At 36.1% G+C, this 22,318-nt stretch overlaps 1 protein-coding gene across 2 annotated transcripts; it reads right to left on the reverse strand.

Moving 5' to 3' along the window:
• Positions 1–2,119: 2,119 nt before the first annotated feature.
• LOC122005284 lies at positions 2,120–5,818 on the reverse strand. Of its 2 annotated transcripts, XR_006118367.1 has the most exons (3): positions 4,438–5,818; positions 2,497–2,595; positions 2,120–2,385 (listed from the first exon to the last, which is right to left on the reverse strand). XR_006118367.1 is itself a non-coding variant. In XM_042560269.1 (2 exons), exon 1 carries the CDS (start codon positions 5,699–5,701, stop codon positions 4,445–4,447), a length of 1,257 nt encoding a protein of 418 aa, XP_042416203.1. In that variant the 5' UTR covers positions 5,702–5,818; the 3' UTR covers positions 2,120–2,385; positions 4,438–4,444. The 2 variants fall into 2 exon arrangements, 1 of the variants encoding a protein (XP_042416203.1); XM_042560269.1 differs by lacking the exon at positions 2,497–2,595.
• Between the last annotated feature and the right edge of the window lie 16,500 nt (positions 5,819–22,318).

Below are 22,318 nucleotides of genomic sequence, written 5' to 3' on the forward strand. Positions count from 1 at the left end.
ATGATAATGAAGATGATGTGGCTTTGCGAGCTTAGACAACAACAAATAAGAAGAAAGAGGTTAGGACGATGGTCAAGGGTTTTTTAGCGCAGCTACTCCGATACTCAAGTTAGAGAACCAAGAAGAAGATGAATATTAGAGTTTTTGACGCAACTTTGACCATTTATCAATGATCTGGATTTCAACCACTCTGATGAGATTACTTATTTAAGACAAGTATTAGGGGGTTGTCAATGATCTGGATCTAGTCTTCTTATTTTTATATTTATTGTTGTTTTACTCAAGTTAAAAATGAAGAAGAGAAGTATTAGGATTTTTGATGTACATATGTGCATATATATACCTTAGATGCTAGAAAAGATTATCTTTTATAGGGAGACAATATACTTTCTTTTCTTTTTTTTCTTGATCTTCAGCTTACCATTATTTAATTTCTTAAATAATCTAACACTTATTTACGTCTTTATCTTTTTCTTGAAATAATTCAAGATTTACATGATCATTATTCTTTTTTCTAAATAATCCAAGATTTACATGATAATTATCTTTTTCTTGAAATGGTCATGCATCTTTAATAAATCGTCAAGGAGACGGGAGACCAAGCAGTAAGGATGCCGAGATACTCAGAGGTTTAAACACCGAGAGGCCTAGGGATAGGAATGCCGAAGAACTGAGAGGCCCGAGCCAAAGAGGCCTAGGCGCTAAGCCTTGACTCTGTTTGAACCACCATATCAATAAGATCCAATTTTTTTTATCCACGTGGTGTACATTAATTACTCTCCGGATCATTATCCATTGATTTAGAAATGAGTTTCCTTTAAAAAAAACAAAACAAACAAGGTACCACCCTTCACTACCCGTTTTACTCATGTAGAGTAACCCGAGCATTTGTATGAGATGATGTATCGGGAAAAACAATTACAAAAAAATAAAGAAAGAAAGAAAGGGAAGAAAGCTTTCTCAAAAGGTGATACACGAACTTAAATATTCCAAGTCAACAACGTGACAACCAAAAACAGAACACAATAACATGTCAAGTTATATACTGTGGAGTGTTGCTCTTCAATAAAACTAAACCAAATTAACTACTTTGGACGGACGCGCTGCGTCAGTGGTTGGTACAAATCTATTCTGAGTACCAAGGATCGGTAATGGAGGACGGACTAACAGGAACCTTGCATAAGCCCAGTCCGACTCGCATCAAAATCTCCATGAAATATAATAATTCCAATTTGCCAAACCTAGGACACAATGCTAAGGTCTTAATTTCTAATCCATATGTATCCCAGACTATACCATGTCTGTCAACAGGTAGCATTGTTTGCAAAATTCAAAGTCATAAAACATCTCCACAAACTTTTTAATTGTCACATAACTTTATACATCTCTCACTATGATTAAAACAAAAAATCTCTCATCACATCTGCTCACTTATCATATTATATATATTTCTTTTCATTTACATTATATATAATTAAATTTTTATAAACTTTAAATTCATAAATTTTTATAATATTTTCTCCTACATATTTCTCATTTTTTTAGTATTTTATTATTTTTATTTCTTTAAACAGAAATAAAAAAACATATTTAATAATTTTTTTAAAAAAAATAAAAAAGTAGTTTCATATTCCTCGGAATCATAAAGTAACTCTCTTCCACGGTAAGAAGCTCCTCCGTTTCATGCACATCACAATAGAACTTTTTCACGAACTCCATTATCATATCCACGACAGTAAAACATTTCATACATCTCTATCAAAAAAAATCTTTCAATAACTCCTTCAATCACACATTTTTCATTATATATTTTTCATCTTTCCTTCATATTTTACCTTATATATAATTATTTTTTAAAAAAAAATAAATTCACAAAATTTTATAATATTCTCTCCTTTATTTTTCTCTTTTTTTTTATATATATATTTTAATATTTTTATTTTTTTTAAACAGAAATCAAAAAACATTTAACTAAAAACAACAACGAAGAAATGACTCCGTGAATCTCCCACTATAAGATAGAGCTCTTTCATGGCATCCACGTCACAGTGGAAGCTCCGTGGATGCTCTTAGAACTTTAACTTTCCTTTCCTGCATGCATTGGCGAAATCCAGAAAGATGAATAACTAAAAACCAAAACTAATGGATGCTATCTATTTTGTCAAATACAAGTAATGCAGACACAGAAATACATAATCTCACATAGACATTTCTTTGGTTTATCTTATTTCTGTTTATATTTAAGCCTCAACTACTTTGTCAAATGCTAACCTCAGCCGAATAATACCACTCCAAAGAACTTTGTGGATTAGTTGGCAAAAGAATCGTCTTCTAGAGTTCTTTCAAACGGTCTGAAATAAGAGTCTCCAATGTACAGTACAAAACCTGAAAACAAAAATGATTTCTTAATAGCAAATTTGCAATTGTAGCTGGAATCTCACAGAGGATGTCTGTAAGGGAAAATTTAGTTGGGATATGATGCATGCCAAACCATACCTCCTCTTGAGCCTTCAATTTGGAGGTTACATATAGGGTGTAATTCACCAAATAACGAGTCTGCAGTTGCTGCTTCTTCCTAAAATATCTCCCATAGCCCTGAGTTTAAAGAAGCCATGTCTTCTCTCAGTAGTTTAATTCATTCCCTCAGATATCTCAATTCTTTTAAGGTGTCTCCAGTATTGCCGTATGCTTGTATGTCTAATGATGCCCTCATTCTTACATAACTTAGTGAACATTAACGTGAAGTGATCTAAGTTGTTGAATGGTCTCCTTCTCAATCGACACCTTTGGCATATTGAATGTCTCATACACTTCACTCTTTTATATGATGAAGTATGCATATGCCTTCTAAGAATAGTTGTCTATCAACATGCGCATGCACATTGCTTCACCATTTTTCAGAACTAGAGAAACTCAAATAATCTAATCTAAAATTTCCTTGATGTAATATGTTATTTTCCTAAAATTGATATTTTTCTGCTATCAAAACACACAATGTACTCTCTAGTATGTTGCGTTCATAACAAATCTTTTTGGTTCAATTCAGATCATGAAGACTTTTTCACTAGCCTAACCAAGCAACATATGCCATAACTGGGTTACATCTGTGCTAGACAAGGATGAGGTTGACATTAAAATAAAACTACTAACTGTAGTATGACAGTACTATCTAGAAAACATTGCTTGTCGTATTCCTTCTTTCCTTCATGAATACACAAACCTAGAGAACTCTATCTGGATCCGTACACATGAGTCCTCATGCATCTAGTGCATTTAAAGAGAAAATTTCTCTTCAAGTAGGAAACATGCTGCATCCAAGATCATCTATACTCAACAACATGTCTATACTCAACAACATCTTAGCAAATTTGATTAAAAAGATGTAATTTGATCTGCAAGCATTCTTAGTTCTGGTCTTTTGCTTCTTCATTTATGTTTATGCATCAAAATCAAGGCATTCTTATGTTTATGTCCTTAGAATCTTACTATCCCTTCATCCTAATAATTTCAATAGGACTTCTATGTTATTATCTGACATTAACTATGATTGGCCAATCAACTTGTAGGGGGAAAAAAAACTTTTTAACTGTTGGAGTCTAACGAAGTCCCATTATTCTAAAATACAACCTACTTTGGCCCAATCTGATAATCTGATTGACCATACAGAGGTCAAAATCAAGTAGAAAAGTCTCAAATACCTTGACTACACCAATAGGGAGTTGAAATGCCAAACATGGAGATGAACAAGATCAACAATAAAGTTCACTTCTCAAAACACCTTGACCACATGCACTTTTGTATGCCATAAATTTGTGCGATCTAGACATTGTACACTTATGAAAAACCAGCTGATTAGAATCAATATTTGAGTAGATCAGACATGTTTGTATTTACCATTAGTCAACATGCATATCAAAGAATCCAAAGCATGAATGCAGGATAGTTCATGATCAAATGGTCTTATATGTTACAAGCTCAATGATGCATCCTAAGTACTTAGTGATTTTTAACTTTTTCTAGTGCTAGCTAATTTATGCTAAACCTATCACTTCATGAAATTAATGGCATTCCAAGGACATTGATCCTTTTCATTACTATGGCATTTTAATTATCACTGGAGGAATCTCAAATGTTCTATCTTTTGGATGATTAATTCCATCATGAATGATTTTTACAATTCTTTCTCCGAAAACAACTAGAGAGTACAAAAATATTCCACAAAAATCATGTTATCATTGTAAAGTGGATAGGTGAAGGGAACAAGTTTATAAGACCCCAATGCAAGATTCCAAAATTGAGCAATTATTCCATGTAGCTTACCTTAGACAATAGTTTTCATGAACAATGTCTTAAGAAAGTTGCAGAATAAGATAAACAGCCAATTAGTTGGGTAAGGAAAATTTGCATAAAGTTAAATAGAGCAGCTCAGTCACTAACCAATAGACTAGATGATTATCCTTTGATCAGCCAAACCTTTTAATCTCAACCTCCTCCTAGAATACTTTTTGAGATACTTATCTGGTATTGATATATCATCCTTTTGTAGCAACTCAGTTTTTTCCAGGACATCTCTCCGGCAAATTGACGGATACAATACGGAGGCACATTCTTTCTTCCTCTCACAATTGGAAGCAATGCAGTCCAAATCATGGTCTTCACTGTGGATCTTAACAACTTTACTAGAACTGCTTCCTTGATCCTCTATCAAAGTCATATCGGCCTGACCATCTATAAGATCATCATCCATCAACTTCTTGTCCTTGGAACATGAAGTACCATTTGATCCCTGACAAAACTCCGTTGTGGCTGTCACGACCTCAGAGAACTTATCCTCCAAGCATTTATCAACTGTTTTGCAAAATTTTCGACCTCCTAAATTTCCAGCCCTGCCAATTTGATCACCATGATTCGCACACAATTTCAGATCTAGAGAAGCACCACCTGAACTCCTCGAGATCCTCCTTGAACCATTGATGGCCAGATGAAGCTGGAGAGCTATTTCTTCATCGGTACACGAAGCCACATATGTATTCCGCTCAGGAGTTTCCTGCTTGGTCACGGAAACAACACCAGATGCATAACTCGCCCTCTCGGCGACACCTTTATCTGCAGTTATCTTCTCGAAACCGTCCTCCCTAAACCTAGCGTTTGTATCGGCCTTTTCCGCCACAAAGCTTGATTCCGTTGCCACCGTCCCCTGACAGATCCTGCTCTCCAGAATCAAGCTCCTTCCGCAACGTTTAGGAATCGCACAGCAATCGATGCAGATGAACGATCTTGGATTGAGGCGCCAAGGATCGACGGATCGGTGCTCAAGATCGCCGCATCGGAGATGAACTCTGCAGGAACAGCGGGGGCAGAAAAGGCAGCGTTCAGAGTCGGCGACGGGGGAGAAGCAGTAGGAGCAGACGGCTGCAGATTTGACGCTGGCGAGACAGACACCGCAAAGGAGGACGACTCGCCACTGGGATCGGAGATGTACGAGGTGATCTCCTCCCTCCTCGTCGGAGGGAAAGCGACGGGCACAACCATGGCAGAAAAAGAAGTCCGGAGCTTGCTGAGTCTTGTTTGGGGGACGGAGGGAACAGGAGGTTGCGGAGGAGGCAGCGACGCCGTTTTGGGGGAACAAACGAGGGGAATTAGAAGAAGAACGGCCGAGGCCGTTAGCTCTCTTCTCGCCTCTTCCTCTTCCTTCAACCATGAGTGGGATCTTCTTCTTCCCTTCTTCTGGGGCAAACAACGCTTGGCATGTCTCTTCTCTCGCCTTTGATGCCTTCTTTGTCTTCAGCCGTTGCCCTGTTCGGCGTTAAGAATCTAGGGCAAAATATTCTAGTGCGATTACAAATAGTCATACATGTGATAATTGCGTTTGGCAACAAAGTTTTTAATAAATCAAAATATCGACTTTGTTAATATTTAAGAAACATAAAGTAAGTATGTTATTATGTTTATTTCAATGGTATAAACACCTCTCATTTGAAAAATTGAACGGAAAAATTAAATGAAATGACAGTTACATTCGGTAGTTAATAATTAGGTAAATGAATTTTAATTTAAAGGTGAAATTACTTACTTTTTAAGTTAAATATTATAACGATCAAATTTTATCCTACTACATAAATCTTTTTAAATCATTATATTTTATCTCTTATTATATCATCATTCATATTTAAATAAATTTTATCTTATTTTATTATTATTAATTAAGACTTTTAATCTTCCTCTTCCTCTAAGTACATATTTGTATCATCTTAAATCTATCTTTTCGGAGTTTTATGTCTACACATCACTTTAATATGCTCATCTCTGTAAATATATTGCCACATATTTGTATCATCTTAAATATGCCTTTTCGGAGTTTTCCCTCAATAAATACAACTTCGACTTTCTCTTTAATGCTCTCATTCCTTATTTTGTTCATTCTCGTATGTCCACACATCTACTTTAATATGCTCATCTATGCAACTTTCATCTTCTGCTCATGTGCTTGAGTTATAACCCACATTCAAAGTCATATAATATAGCAGGTCTAGTCGTCATTTTGTAAAAAATTTCTTTAAATTTTAGAGATATTTTACGATCACATAAAACACCTGACGCTAACCTTCATTTCAATCATGATGTAAGACATCTCTCTCAATTCCTCCATCATTTTGTAAAAATGATCATAAATATTTAAAGATATCAATTCCAAAGAATTTGTCTTCTTCTATCTTAAGAATTGTCTCATTACTACTAATATTACTAAACTTAAATTCCATATATTCTATCTTTACTCTACTAAGATAAAACTTTTCAATTTTAATGTTTTCTATCAAAATTCTAATTTAACATTTACTCTTTTACACGTCTCATCTACCAAAATAATATCATCTGCAAACAATATGCACTGCAGTATTGTGTCTTAACACAATTAAGTGAGTTCATCTATGATTAATGTAAAAAGATAAGAATTTAGAGTTAATCTTTGATATAACTCAATATTTATTAAAAATATTTTAGTTAATCCGTCTTAAATCTTCACTTTAATTGTTACATTCTCATATATATCTTTAATTAGTTCAAAATAAATTACACTAATATCTCTTAAAAATAAGTTGCGCTAATATCTCTTTTCTAGTGATTCAATATATACTTTCAAGATAAATCTATTGTTAAATTGAATCCTTAATTTGATGGTATTTCTTGTCGTGTGCTATTTTGTTTTTTTTAGGAAAATTATAACTTTTATTAGAGGTAAATGTTAAATTATAATATTTCCATCCAAGCAAGAAAATTCCCACTCTCCCAAATAAGCGGAGAGGGGGAAGAAGAAGCAAAACGAGCAATATTATACGCTACAAAATTTATGGATCTTCTGACATGTTGTAAGTTTATGGCTTATGTCGCATCCATAAGTCTTTGAATTAGCCGAATAAGAGTCCCTATGCAATGAAGGTACTCATCAACCCCTATGATTGCTTGTACAATGATTAATGAGTTAGAAATAATTCGGAATCTTTGCAGCCCTCACGAGTAGGCAAACCTCACTCCTTCATGGATGGCTATGAGTTCACCCTTTGTCACTAATGATGGTGCTGGAATACTCATCCCAAAAGCATAAAGTTTACTTCCTTGGGAGTCTCTCACCACCCCTCCTACTCCATATTTGTTCAGCCTTTCATTTACACACACATCAACTTCCACTTGCAGAATGTCCGATGGCGGGGTCATCCCAGGTGGAGGCTCTGGTTAGTTGGAGATAGTATATTCGGATTGTAATTTCATATTAGACTCCTGGTAATTATGCAACAGGTTATCATGCCAACTTAAGTTGTGTCTTAGCACTTTCCTGTCATTCCCAAATATGGTTTCCATTTGATATTGCCAAATGCCCCATGCACAAGTGGTCAACCTCTCAAAAGTCATTTTGTCTGTATAGGTTTGTATTCAAAGGCAGCTATCTAAGTGTTGGTGTCTTGGAGGGTTGACACAATTTTCCAGATGTTAGTTTTCTTCCAACATTCCTTTACAGAAATAGGAATAGTGCATGAATTGTAATGTCTCCGTGAAAACTACATGGCAGGCATGATTCCAAGCATGGCACATGACATTGGTTCAAGTTAGCTAAAGCGGGGATAATATCATTCAATAGGTGTCACTAAAAAATCTAAATTTTATGAGGTATGTTTAGGCTCCATATGAACTTCCACCACACTCCCAATGAATAATTCGATTAGTTTTCTGGTGGTGATAGTATATTACATGCTGCCTTATACCCCCCCCCCCCTCTCCCCTTCTCTCAAATTGTGCTATACCCCTTACTATCAAATCTCCAAAATTTAGTGTTTAGCTCATTAGATGAAAGTAGGGAAATTTTTAAAATTTGTTCAGCATAGTATAAAGCAAACTTTGATCCAATAATTAACTCATTCCACATCCCCTCTGAGATTAAAGAGCACATCCTTTGGTCCTTCGTTATCTGCATTGTAGTATCAATTACACTTTAGCATTTCAAAAGCCACTTGTTCTTCAATATCCTTGCTATTTTCCTATCCCCGATATGCCAAAGCAACCCCTTATCTAGCAGCTCCGAGCAATGAGCGCCAAACAAAGGAAGGATTATTTCCTAGAGAGAATGCATTATATCTATGTGCTTAAAGTATCATGCCTTAAAAACACGAGATAACAAAGATTGTGACTGTCGAATCATCCTTCAGATTTGCTTAACTAGTAGCGCTTGATTAAACAGGATGAGTAGTCAAAATCCCAACCCACCCAAATTCTTCGACACATAAAGTTTGCCCTATTGCTTCCAGTGCATATACTTTTTACCATTATCCATTCTCCACCAAAACTTCACACACTCTATTTCAATCTCATCGCATATACTAAACATGGTATACAAAAACATGACATTGCATAGGTTGGGATAGCTTACAAAACTAATTTGATCAAAACCTCCTACCACCCACAGAGAAAATTTTGTGCCCCGACTTTTTATTTGTTTCAAGACCCGCTCTTTAAGGTAGGCAAATTGCATTCTTTTACTCCAGATTGAGAACATCGGTAGACCCAAATAAACTTCATGACCTTGAACTACTGGTATTATGAATATTATTTTGATCACTTCAATAGTGTCTATAGGGTTATTTGAACTAAAAGACAGTGTTGACTTTTGAAAGTCTATCAGCTAACCAGATGTGATCTCATATTTCTTCAAGTAATCCCTGATTTGGAGCTATCTTGGACCTTTGCCTTGAAGAAGATAAGGCTATCATCAGTGAAGAAAAAGGAACGAGATTAGTGGACAAGAAGCAACGATCCAAACTCCTTGAAATTCATTGTTTGTCTCCATAGCTAGCTGTGAGCATTGCGAATAAACCCTATGCATAAATCATAAATAGATATGGAGATAAGAGGTCTCCTTACCGAATACCTTGTTGTGGCCTAATTGAGCTAAAGACTTCATTGTTCAAGACAAAGCTATAATTTATTGAAGTCACACAATTCATAATCTTGTCAATCCACATTGGTGCAAACCCGAGTTTGGCCATCATTGCTTTCAAGAACAACCATTCAGTTCAATTATAAGCCTTGCTCATATCAAGTTTGAGGGTTGCATATCCCCATTTTCCTTTTTCGTGATTACGCATCCAATGAACACACTCAAAACCTAGCATGATGTTATCACTGATTAGCCTACTTAGTATAAAAGCGCTTTAAAAATCATCAATGATCTATTCTAAAGTTGGTGGAGGCAATTAGTGAGCGCTTTAGTCACTATCTTGTAAATAACTTGGCACATACTTATTGGCCGAAATTCTTTCATCAACATAGAGTTGCCCGCCTTTGGTATTAATATAACAATGGTGTTGTTCCATTCTATCATTGGTTCACCCTCATTTAGGACTTTGAGTACCACACGTGTGGTATCCCTTCCCACTATGCTATAGAATTTCTGACAAAACATACAAATATCCTATCTGGCCCAGGAGCCTTATCAGGGAGCATATCAAAGAGCGCCCTTTTCACCTCATCCTCTAAAAATGGTGTACACAGCATGTTATTCATATGCAAGCTCACACTTCATTTCGACAGTGCTCAATACTTTCCCTACTAATCTCGTAGATAGATTTGTAATTATAAAGATCAATCCAAAGTGATTCAATATTATCTCTTCCATCACTTATGGGGTAGTAACAAAATCACCATGGGTTGACACAAGTCCATGATCGCATTTCTGGTTTTCTGCTGAGTTGCTTGGGCATGAAAGAATTTTGTATTCCTGTCACCCCAACATAACTAGTTGTTTTTGCTATTTTATTTCCAATATATTTCTTCCTAAGAGCAAAATTTATCAATGACTTTTTCTTCCTCATGGATAAATATTTCTGAATCTTGCCAATCCCTATCTGACATCAGCTTGTGTTGGAACAGAATTTGAAATTCTATATCGTGTTTCTACACCCCTACGTGTAGCGAAAATTTAAAATTTTATTTTATTATTTAACAATTAAATCAAAAGAGTGTTCATATGAATTTTCAAAAATAAATATAAGCATGATTTTTAATCTAAGTATGTATTATAATCTAACCATTCAAGTAAGATCCTTAAAACATAACAAAGATAAACTATCACGTGAATGATTCATCTAATGTCAATTTAATCATTTTATTTAGACATGCAAAACTATCTAATTTAAACATACTAGATCATTTAAGCATAATCCAAATAAAACTATTAACATATGCATAAATATATAAATGAATCAAAACATAAATGAAAACATACCTTCCAAACAACCTTTGTTTGGGGATAGCTCCAACTATTTCAAGTTTAGCGAAATAGCTCTTCTTTGTTTGTCTTGAACTTGTGATTCCTCCATCTAATCTGGTCCATAATCGGAGTCTCCACTCCAATGTTTGATCACACCAGAGATCAAGTATCATTTTTCATCGAGACGATCATAACAAACAATTAACAAAGAGATGGATTTCTCTTGATGGAAGGAATGGGAAGATCTCTCTCTTTTCTCTTTTTTCTCTATCCTCTCTTTTTATATAGTCCATCAACTCTCCAAGGAAGATGAAGAAATGAGTGTCTCTTCATTTATCCAAGCAAAATGTAAAGACATGTGTCTCTTCACCTCTCCAAAGAATATGAAGAAATGAGTGTCTTTTCATCTATCCAAGGAAGATGAAAAGGCATGTGTCTAACAAATTAAACCTAACCATTTTCTTTCTTCCATCTTGGCCCATTAGATATTAGAACTTAAACCTAATTATGTAAGTCCATCATAATCTTATTAATGATAACATTTAATCATATCAAACTTTAAATGTCAATTCACTATTTGATCACATTAAACTTTATTTGCTAAATTCAACTACTTGAATTTGGCTTTCTCAACAGGAAATAGGGAAGTCAATACTTGTGTAAGCATCAATGGTTCAGGGATACAGCTAGTCGCGGGTTGACAACTCTTTGTGATTTAGGATAATACTCATCCTTTATATATGCATACCCTTAATAGCCCTATTCTATGATCAATTGCTTGACTATAGGATGTCAGAATTAATTCTGATTAGCACCCAATGAATCATGATAAGAGCGTCTAATAGCACCACCCCATGACTCCCTAGGTATCACTAAATAGTGTTGGATTATGAATTCGCTAGAGGGGGGGGGGGGTGAATAGCGATTAAAAAATCTAAGCGACTGTGCATAGCGGAATAAACATGAAAACAACAACGCTAACACAAAAACAATTTACTTGGTTTGGAGCCTTGGTCGACTCCTACTCCAAGGCTCGCACTCGTTGAGTGCTTTCGTTGGGCAATCCATTAGAAATTCAAAATATTACAGATGGAAGTATAATTGCTTAAAAAAATTTACCAACAACAATAAGGAATAAAAAAAGAAAGATGCGCGTTGTCGGAGGAGCTTTGCAGCGTCGCAGGAGTGTAGCACGGCAGAGCAATCGTTGGAAGATCTTGTTGTTCATTGTTCTTTTCTCCAGGTCTCACCCTCCTTATATAGGAGGGTCGGGGCGCCCTGATGCCTTCTGGGTGCCTGGAGTATGACGTAGCCCAGCCAACCATGAAGCTCCACGTGTCGACGTGCATATAAGGATAAAATTTGCCTCCGGGCGCCTGGACCCTTATTTTCCAGTAATCTCCTTCCTGCAAGAAAACGTTAGTCCGGAGACAAATGTAAATTATATATCCTACAAAATAGAGTGTTAGCACAGTTTATAATTAAATAGAATAGTAATTAGATTTCATCTCATGAAGACCGGAATCTAGTCAAGATCTCAACTTAGAGTTCCGGAATGGTTCTAAGTTGGATCGGCGCCTAAGTTCCCTTCCCGGGAACGCCTCCTCATAGTCACTCCCCTCCAGTGACTTATCTCAACTTACCTGTTAGACGTCCGGTCAACCCTTCGACCCGTCTGGATTTCGTGCCAGCTATCTGGTCGGCCCTTTGACCTAGCTGGACTTCGTATCAAACATCTAGTCAGCCCGTTGACCCGTCTGGACTTCGTGCCAGCTATCCGGTCGACCCGTCGACCTAGTTGAACTTCATGTCAGACGTCAGGTTAGCCCGTCGACCCGTCTAAGCTTCTCTTGGACACTTCGTAGAAGTGTTAGATCAATATGAAACTAACTTAACCTACTTTGTCATTCATCAAAACTGAGTTAGACCGTTAGTGCTAACCGCACCAACAATCTCCCCTTTTTTAATGCAATGACAACCTGGGTTAAGTTAGTAAAAAATATGTAAGTGAACAAGCAATGATAAGGTTTTTAAGTTAGTCTTATTTGGTATTTCATTGATTTATTTTTAATTAACTTAAGCCACTTAACCCTCCCCCTTTGACATTCATAAAAAAAAAAAGGCACAGAAAAATAGGTGATTCAGGGAAATAAAATAAAATCAAAGAATTAAAGTCAGATGACCGCGCCTTGGGAGAGTCTAAAGTAGAAAACATAGAATATTTTACTTAAAACTTTAGGCTTTAGCTTTCTCAAAAAAATTAACTAAGTTTTAAAACTTTAGAAAGATAACTTTTGAAAGATAATTTTGTAAAAATTTTAAACCTAATTTTCGAAATAAGTTTTGTAAATTTAAAACACCTTTTAAACATAATTTTCAAATATATCATCTTCACAAAAGTGAGATTAATAAAGCTAAGTTTGCAAAAATCCAATTTTCAAATCCAATTTCAAAATTAAGTAAAATCTATTTTCTAAAAAAAACTTAGTTTTTAAAATATTTTTAAGGAAATATTTTTCAAAAACTAATTCCAAAATAAGTATAAAAGTAGTTAATCCCCCTCTGAACATGACATAATTTAAAATAAAACTTTTGAAAATATTTACCAGAAAAATATTTAAAGTAAAATTTTCAAAGTATATATATATATATATTTTTAAAGTTGAGGTAGGATTTTAGAAAGAATTTTTAAAAAATCTATGAAATTTTTAAATAAACAAACTTAAGGAAATAATACTTTAAGTAAATTTGATCCTCCTCTTGAATTTGATACTCCCTTAATTTATTACTCTCCCTTAATTTATCTTTCCCCCTTAAGTTAATACTAAGGTTTGGGTATGTTAACATTCAAAACCTTAACAATCTACCTAAGTGTTTACGGAATTTAGGATTAGTAACATTTATGTTTATAAAGTATATTTTTTAAATAAGTATTTCTATATACTTGGTATAGAAATGATTTTCTAAAGAATTTTTAAAATGATTTTTAAAGAATTTTTAAAATGGTTTTTAAATAATTTTTTAAAATGATTTTTTAAAGAATTTTTAAAATGATTTTTTAAAGATTTTTTTAAAATGATTTTTAAATATTTTTTAAAATTGATTTTTAAAGAATTTTTTTAAATGATTTTTGAAGCATTTTTAAAATGATTTTTAAAGAATTTTTAAAATTGATTTTTAAAGAATTTTTTTAAATTATTTTTTAAAGAATTTTTAAAATTGATCTTTAAAGAATTTTTAAAATGATTTTTTATCGAATTTTTTAAAATAATTTTTTTAAAGAATTTTTTAAAATGATTTTTAAAGAATTTTTAAAATGATTTTTAAAGAATTTTTAAAATGATTATAAAGAATTATTAAAATGATTTTTAAAGAATTTTTTAAATTGATTTTTTAAAGAAATTTTAAAATGATTTTTTAAAATGATTTTTAAAGATTTTTTAAAATTGATTTTTAAATATTTTTTTAAAATCATTTTTAAATAATTTTTTAAAATGATTTTTAAAATGAATTTTTTTAAAAAAATTTTAAATTGATTTTTAAAGAATTTTTTAAAATGATTTTTAAAGCATTTTTAAAAATGATTTTTAAAGAATTTTTAAAATGAATTTTTAAAATGATTTTTAAAGAATTTTTAAATTGATTTTTAAAGAATTTTTAAAATGATTTTTTTAAAGAATTTTTAAAATGTTTTTTATAGAATATTTAAAATGTTTTTTTAAGAATTTTTAAAATGTTTTTTTAAGAATTTTTAAAATGTTTTTTAAAGAATTTTTAAAATGTTTCTTAAAAGAATTTTTAAATTATTTTTTAAAGAATTTTTAAAATGTTTTTTTAAAGAATTTTTTAAATGAATTTTTAAAGTTTTTTTTAAATAATTTTTAAAGTTTTAAAAATAATTTTTAAGAAAAATAATTTGAAATTAAAATTTCAATTTAATTTGATTTGGTTTAATTTAATTTTAATTAGATCTAATTCTTTTTTTTTGTTAGATTTAATTTAATTTGATTTAATTTGATTTGGTTTGATTCGATTCGACCTGATTTGGTTCGATTCGATTCAATTTGGATCTATTTGATTTGATGTTCTTAATTATCTCGCCCGATATAGATTTTCAATGAGGAAACCCTATAATTTTTGTGAGATAAGTTAGATTCAATTTCAGGGTTTGGTTTAACTTTGTGTTAGATTCAAGTTTAGCTTTGGGTTCAGCAAATAGACATTCCCTGGATAAACTTCTGGGATATGATGAGTCACTTGGACATCATTAAAGTAACCATGCCTTCGAGATTTTCCAAATAGTCCTATCCACTGAACTTAATACAAAACCTTGGTCTAACTAGTTAGGATTCGTAAATGGTAGCTTCGGTTAGTTCCACTAAGTCAAAGCACCAGGTCGAAGCTATATCTTCCTAGACATGCATAGACAAAGTTTCCCTAACGTACTATCATCCAAAACGTCACCAATACCGTTAGTCAAGTTAAACTATTATCCCTTTAAACTAGTCCTAATTACCCTACCGGGCATATTGATTTTGGTTAGCCTGTCGGGTAGGCTAATTTTTGGAGGTGCCAGCTATTCTGGAGCCTTCCCCTGAATTATTGGTCTGTAATTTTTAAGTTTTAATTCTAGGTTTGTGACTGTTACTTTTATAACTATATTTAACTTGATGATATTCTAATTTTTTATGGGTTCTAAGATATTTTAATTTTGAATTTGTTGTTCTAGATTTGTAATTTGGTTTTTGATTTGATTTATGTGATTTTACATAATGAATTTTATCTTTGGGTATGTAATATTGGTTAATTCCTACTTGCGTGGTTAAGCATGCTTTCGGAACCCACTCTTTATTTTGTTGTTTATGTTGGGTTATTAGTGATTTAAATGTTTTATTTGAACTTGACTTGTTGCCAAGTCCGTTTTTGTTGTAAATTACTTTTTGATTATTTAAAATGAGATCTAAATTTTTAGATTTTGTTGTAAATTTTTCTAGAAGATCTTTTAGTTTATTAATCTCTATTTTTAATGTTAAATTTTTTCTCCTCAAGTGTTAAGTCTTGAGTTGGATTAGAATTTATGATTTGTTCCTTGAGGTTTTGATTTTCTTCAAGGAGCAATTTATTTTCTTTTTCTAATGTAGTTAATTTCTTATCTAAGCAAGCAATTATTTTAAAAAAATTCTTATTCAAATTAGAGTATACCTCTTCGGGACCTTCGGAAACGAGTACGGACTCGTGGCTCGATTCGGGTTCGGACCCGTCTTCCGATTCTTCTTCGAGGGCCATCAACGCAAGGTGACTCTGGTGCTTCTGATCTTCGACCTCCGATTCTTCTGATGAGGTGTCACGCCCCAGAGGAGTCCCTGTCTGAAGAAAATTTCGGCAGTATCTCCCCTGTACGGCGGACAAATCTGAAACTTTCTACATATCCATATACCTCAGCCACATGCGGCTGGAATAATAACAGTAAATATAACACAACCACACAAACATCCACGCAGTTATATATAATCAAACAAAGCAGTAATACTCTGACTCGAAAACCACCCTACTCAACTACACTCGTAAAACACAAATCCGACAAACTTACCTCTTCTGCCGTCCAGGCAGGCATGTAGTAGAACAAATCTAAACCATACGAAAATCCATCGATCATAAGAATCCATACAATATCCAAATCCTCAAACAGAATAAGTCTAACACAGTCTAAATAACAAACCAAAAGATAAAAACAGCTTGTGGTCTGCAGGGGACTAGCAACTAGAACTCTCTCCTGACAGTATCAACCTGAAAAATAACAACAATGGAGGTGGGGTGAGTCCAACACTCAGCAGGTACAACTAATATACAAAGTAAGGAAATAACACCTAGCACTAATCATGCGTACAATCTCCTGATGTAATAAAGGAAAATGCAAACTGAAGTAAACAGGAGAATACTGTACTAACCAGGTCCTGGGTATAAAGACAAGCAGTCCGAGAGATATGGAAATCTTGTATGCATGTCAAACATAGGTATCCAAACAATATGCAACATATAAATGCAGCAAACACAAACACAAGCAATAAATGCATCATGCATATGATGCCAATGATGCGTCCTGGTCACCCCTGACGCCAGTCGATCATCTCACACAATAGTGAGGCCGAGTGGGTAGGGCTGTGACAACCGTGCACTCTGTCGTCACTACTCCTGATGAGTGACCGAGTGGACGAGATGCTGTCGGAGTATACCTATCCTCCTACCCCAAATCATAAATGGGGGAGCGCAATGCTCTCAACTCCCGGTATACGATGACGGGGAGGAATCCCTGTCGGATAACACGTTGTATCACACTACCCATGAGCGGACCAACGGTGCCTAACAGAGTCCCTGCTGCAACACACTCTGCCTGAATCGACCACTAACCTATGAGTGGTGGTGTGTGCAGATCCATGTAACTGGCGATGTGCTCAACAATAATGGAGCGGACTATCGCACAGCATGCAATCATGCAAATGGTGCATGGCACTAACCACAAAAATATCCTGACCGAATCCATGTATATATAAAAGTGCACCATAGGTCAACGAGTCAAATCAAATCATAGGTACACAGAAGGTATAAAACCTAGGTCCTGAACATGGTGAAGCATGGTATATCACTACCCCTACAAGCATGTATAAACAGGTAATGTATACATGAGATGCAAACCAATCAATCAATCAAGCATGTATCAAGTTTTGGGTAGTGATTAACCGAAACAGAATGAGAAACATAATTAATGCAATTTGTTATATTCACTACAATGTATATCAAATGACATAAGTCAAAAGTACCCGCCTCCAATAGGAATGTCCAAATCCGACATCGAGATACTCGTCTCACGTCAAAGTCTTGTAATACCAATATACAGATATTTTATTTAGCTAAAAATTCAACTAAATTGCTAAATAAAATTCCCAACACAATTTAGGGCAAAACCAAGTCTTAATCATTAACCTACCTAATTTAACACATATAATCTAGTTACTCAACATGTATCAAATAACTAAATCAAACTCCTAATTCAGTTAGGAAAACCCTAATTATCGATCAACCTTAACTGATCATCGATTAACTTATCCACATCAAGACCTAAATCCACAAACGCTAAATCCAAAAACCTTACCTCACTTCTCACAGCAAGAATGTTGCTGGAAATTATGGCCGGAAAAATCACAGCGGCTGTGGAACCCTGATACACTACCAGCGCAATAAACCTACAATTAAAGATCACTATACTTAGTTAGCATGATCTTCCACCCAACACAAGTGCTGCTCACAATACAACAAGAGTCAGAGCACACAATCAAAAACCAAACCTTAACCCTTACCTTAAATTCCACCGCCGAAACACTGTTGCCCTCTGCCGCCTTCTCGTGCTCTCGACTCTTGGTGGCCCACAAAGTAGAAGCACGGCAGCAGTCGCTCCAGATCAGCGGCACGGAAGAGGAAACTTGGTCGACGGTGGTGGCAGTGAATCTGTTGGTCGGCTCAAACCTCACAGCGGTGACTAGGGCACAGGAAATCAGCCGGCGGCCAGCACTGGGTCGGACCTGGTGGCTGGCACAGAGGAGAACAGAGAGGGGAGGTGGCTATGAGAATCTCCCTGCTGGATTCTTTCCCACTGGCCTTCTCCCTCTCCACTGGTTGGAGGTGAACAAAAATCTGGTGATGAAGAAGGAAGAGGGCCGGCGTGATGTGGCTAGGGCACAGCGGCGTCGGCACTGTGCTGAGTCAGATCTGGTGGCCAGCGGTGCTCGGGCTGTGGCCGGCGGTGCTCGAGCTGTGGCCGGCGGTAAGAGGTGAGGAGCTGGGTCGGCGGCGGTGCTAGGGCACGGCAACGGCGGCCGACGCTGGAAAACCGGTGCCGGCAGTGGCGTTGGTGCTGGCTAGGGCTGAGCGCAGAAGAGGGGAATACAGCCGTGAAGACGGCTAGAACTCGCAGTGGCCGGCGGCAATGACCTAGGGCACAACGGCGGCTTGAGTACCGACGAGGAAAAGTGGCGCGATCGGGAGAAGAGAGGAAGATGACCTGCGCTGCTCCGTGCGTCATCGGCGGCAGTGGCGATTGGCGCGCAGATCAGAGGGGAAGGAAGGTAGAGGCTTCCGGTGGTCGGCGCTAGGGCTCGCTGGAGAGGCGCCGGGCGAGGCGGCTCGGGTGCACGAGGGAGAGGCACGCACAGGTTCAGGGGGAAAAAGAAACGGAGGAATAAAGAAAATAAAAAGAAATAAAAGGAAAGGAAATGTAAATATAAACATTTCCTCGCTTAAAGGGGTAACCTAAACAGGCTTTCCCGGGCCCCGTTTTTTTTTCCCCCGTTAACTCGTCCGTACGAGCTCCGAAAAATTTCCGAAAAATTTCAGAAAATCCCCTTATTAATATTTGCCTATTTTCCGGTATTTTACATGAGGAGTCGTCCCGGGTTGCTTTGAGAGTCTTCTTCTTGGATGTCTTCGATTTGTTGCTCTTCAATCTCGGGCACTCATTCTTGTAGTGACCCTTCTTATTGCACCCAAAGTAGGTCACGTTCCTTGGTTCGGTTGGGGAGTTGATCTTCTGCAGGTCCTTCTTACTAAAACTTTTCTTCCTCCTTGTGAACATCTTCCTTACCAGATTCACCAGGTATTCTTCGTCTTCTGAATCTTGGTCAGACTCATCTTCATGTTCAGGCTTGGTCTTTGTTCTTTCCTTGTAGGAACCTGCAAACAAGGCAACACCTTTCTCGGTCCCAGCATTAGTTTGCTCGTGTAATTCTAATTCACAAAACAGTTCATCTAATTTTAACTTAGATAAAATTTTTGAAATTTTGTAAACATCCATGATAGATGCCCACAATGTATTACATGGAAAAACATTTAAAGCGTACCTGATTAGATCGCGATTCTCCATTTGGTGTCTTATCGCGTGGAGTCCATTGAGGATGTCTTTGATCCTCGCATGAAGTTGACTCGCCGTTTCTCCTTCCTGCATTTTAATATTAAAAAGCTTATTTAATAGAAGGTCGCGCTTAGTTACCTTGCTGTCGCTCATTCCTTCGTGTAGTTCAACCAACTTGTCCCATAATTCTTTTGCATTTTGATGCGGTCCTACTCGGTTCAACTCTTCCTTCGTCAGCCCGCATTGTAGAGTATTAAGAGCCTTGAAGTCTGTAGAAGATTTCTTTCTCATGTCTGGAGTCCACTGTTCCGGGTCCATTGGATTTCCGGAGTTGTCGATCGACACCTTGTAACCTCTGGTGACGCTGAACCATTGGTCGAAGTCAGTCTTCAAGTAGACCTCCATCCGCTTCTTCCAGTACGGGAAATCGTCCCTGTTGAATAGGGGGTGTACTGTGCTTAAGCCTTCGACTTGAGACATTTTTGTCCTGCACACAATTAAATAAAGAAACAAAGAAAATCCCAAGACTTGGTCTTGGATTAGTAGTGTGGGATAAAAGAATCTAAGAACTGAATTGGTGTTGCACCAATTCAGATTAATTGCGACGAGAAGATTTCCAAAAAAGGTAGCAATACCAGTTTGGAATATAACGAAAAACTGAATACCAAAAAAATGGAAAAAGGTTTCACCCCCTTGTTTGATTGGTGGTTGCACCAAATCAAAGCGGTACCTGCTCTGATACCACTTGTTGGATCGTGAATTCGCTAGAGGGGGGTGAATAGCGATTAAAAAATTTAAGCGACAGTGCGCAGCGGAATAAACACGAAAATAGCAACACTAACACAAAAGCAATTTACTTGGTTTGGAGCCTTGGTCGACTCCTACTCCAAGGCCCGCACTCGTTGAGTGCTTTCGTTCGGCAATCCATTAGCAATTCGAAATATTACAGATGGAAGTACAATTGCTTAAAAAAAAATTACCGACAACAATAAGGAATAAAAAAAGAAAGATGCACATTGTCGGAGGAGCTTTACAGCGTCGTAGGAGTGTAGCACGACAGAGCAATCGTTGGAAGATCTTGTTCTTCGTTGTTCTTTGCTTCAGGCCTCACCCTCCGTATATAGGAGGCTCGGGGCGCCCTGATCCCTTCCGGGTGCCTGGAGTATGACATAGCCCAGCCAACCATGAAGCGCCACGCGTCGACGTGCATTTTAGGATAAAATTTGCCTCCGGGTGCCCGGATCCCTTCCGAGTGTCCGGGCCCTTGTTTTCCAGCAATCTCCTTCCTGCAAGAAAACGTTAGTCCGGAGGTAAATGTAAATTATATATCCTGCAAAACAGAGTGTTAGCACAATTTATAATTAAATAGAATAGTAATTAGATTTCGTCTCATGAAGATCGGAATCTAGTCAAGATTTCAACTTAGAGTTCCGAAATGGTTCTAAGTTGGATCGTCGCCTAAGTTCCCTTCTTGGGAACGCGTCCTCACAGTCACTCCCCTCTAGTGACTTACCTCAATTTACCTGCCAGACGTCCGGTCAGCCCTTCGACCCATCTGGACTTCATGCCAGCTATCCGGTCAGCCCTTTGACCTAGCTGGACTTCGTGCCAAACGTCTGGTTAGCCCGTCGACCCGTCTAGACTTCGTGCCAGCTATCCAGTCGGCCTGTCGACCTAGCTGGACTTCATGCCAGACGTCAGGTTAGCCCGTCGACCCATTTGGGCTTCTCCTGGATACTTCGTAGAAGTGTTAAATCAATATGAAACTAACTTAACCCTACTTTGTCATTCATCAAAACTGAGTCAGATCGTTAGTGCTAACTGTACCAACAAATAATGCCTACAAGAACCAGTCGATTATGGTTAACATACAGTTCGGTCCCTTCACTCATATATCTCGGTCGTATCTATAACTATTGGTACACTGAGGGTTGTATATTGATTCGACAACCATATAATGTATCTTATAGTGACATCGCATGTGAAACTAGGAAACTCATTTCCTAAAGCACATCTTATAGCTTTGATCAGAGACATCATACATTATAGAATAATACATTACATAGGATATCCACACCCACGAATGTGTGATGAATCTCTGACTATAATACACTAACTCCTATATGTTTCATTATTACACCTAATCTCACCACTTGATGACCCTAATAGAGTCGGCAAATGAGTCAAAATATAACCCCAACATATAGAGTTTCAGTATCGTCTTGGGTCATAAGGACTACTAGTGTACAACCACAATCAAAAACTTATTCACTTGATAAATGATAACCACTTGGAAAGTCCATGTGAGGGTTGTTTGATAAACCTATCGATAAGCATACCTTTATATGCTTGAATATCTTTATGTCCTTACCAATGAAACATGATACACTACATTACAGATGCTAGTCTCTAACTTGAACAACCTTTTATCCTTATTTATTAGGCAATCCAATTGATTAGGAATGTATTTAGAGTATCTAGTGAATATTGATATATTTCATGATGATCATCATATGTACCACCACATCTCACTATAATATATTTAAGAACTTTATCTATGCATCTAGTATAAGTATAAAGATAAAGTAAATGTCATACTAAATTGAATTATATTAAAAAAAATATATTTATTTACAAGAGTCAATAAAGTCTTAGTG

This window comes from Zingiber officinale, chromosome 7B (assembly GCF_018446385.1).
Source record: "Zingiber officinale cultivar Zhangliang chromosome 7B, Zo_v1.1, whole genome shotgun sequence".
In the NCBI taxonomy this organism is placed as follows: Eukaryota; Viridiplantae; Streptophyta; class Magnoliopsida; order Zingiberales; family Zingiberaceae; genus Zingiber; species Zingiber officinale.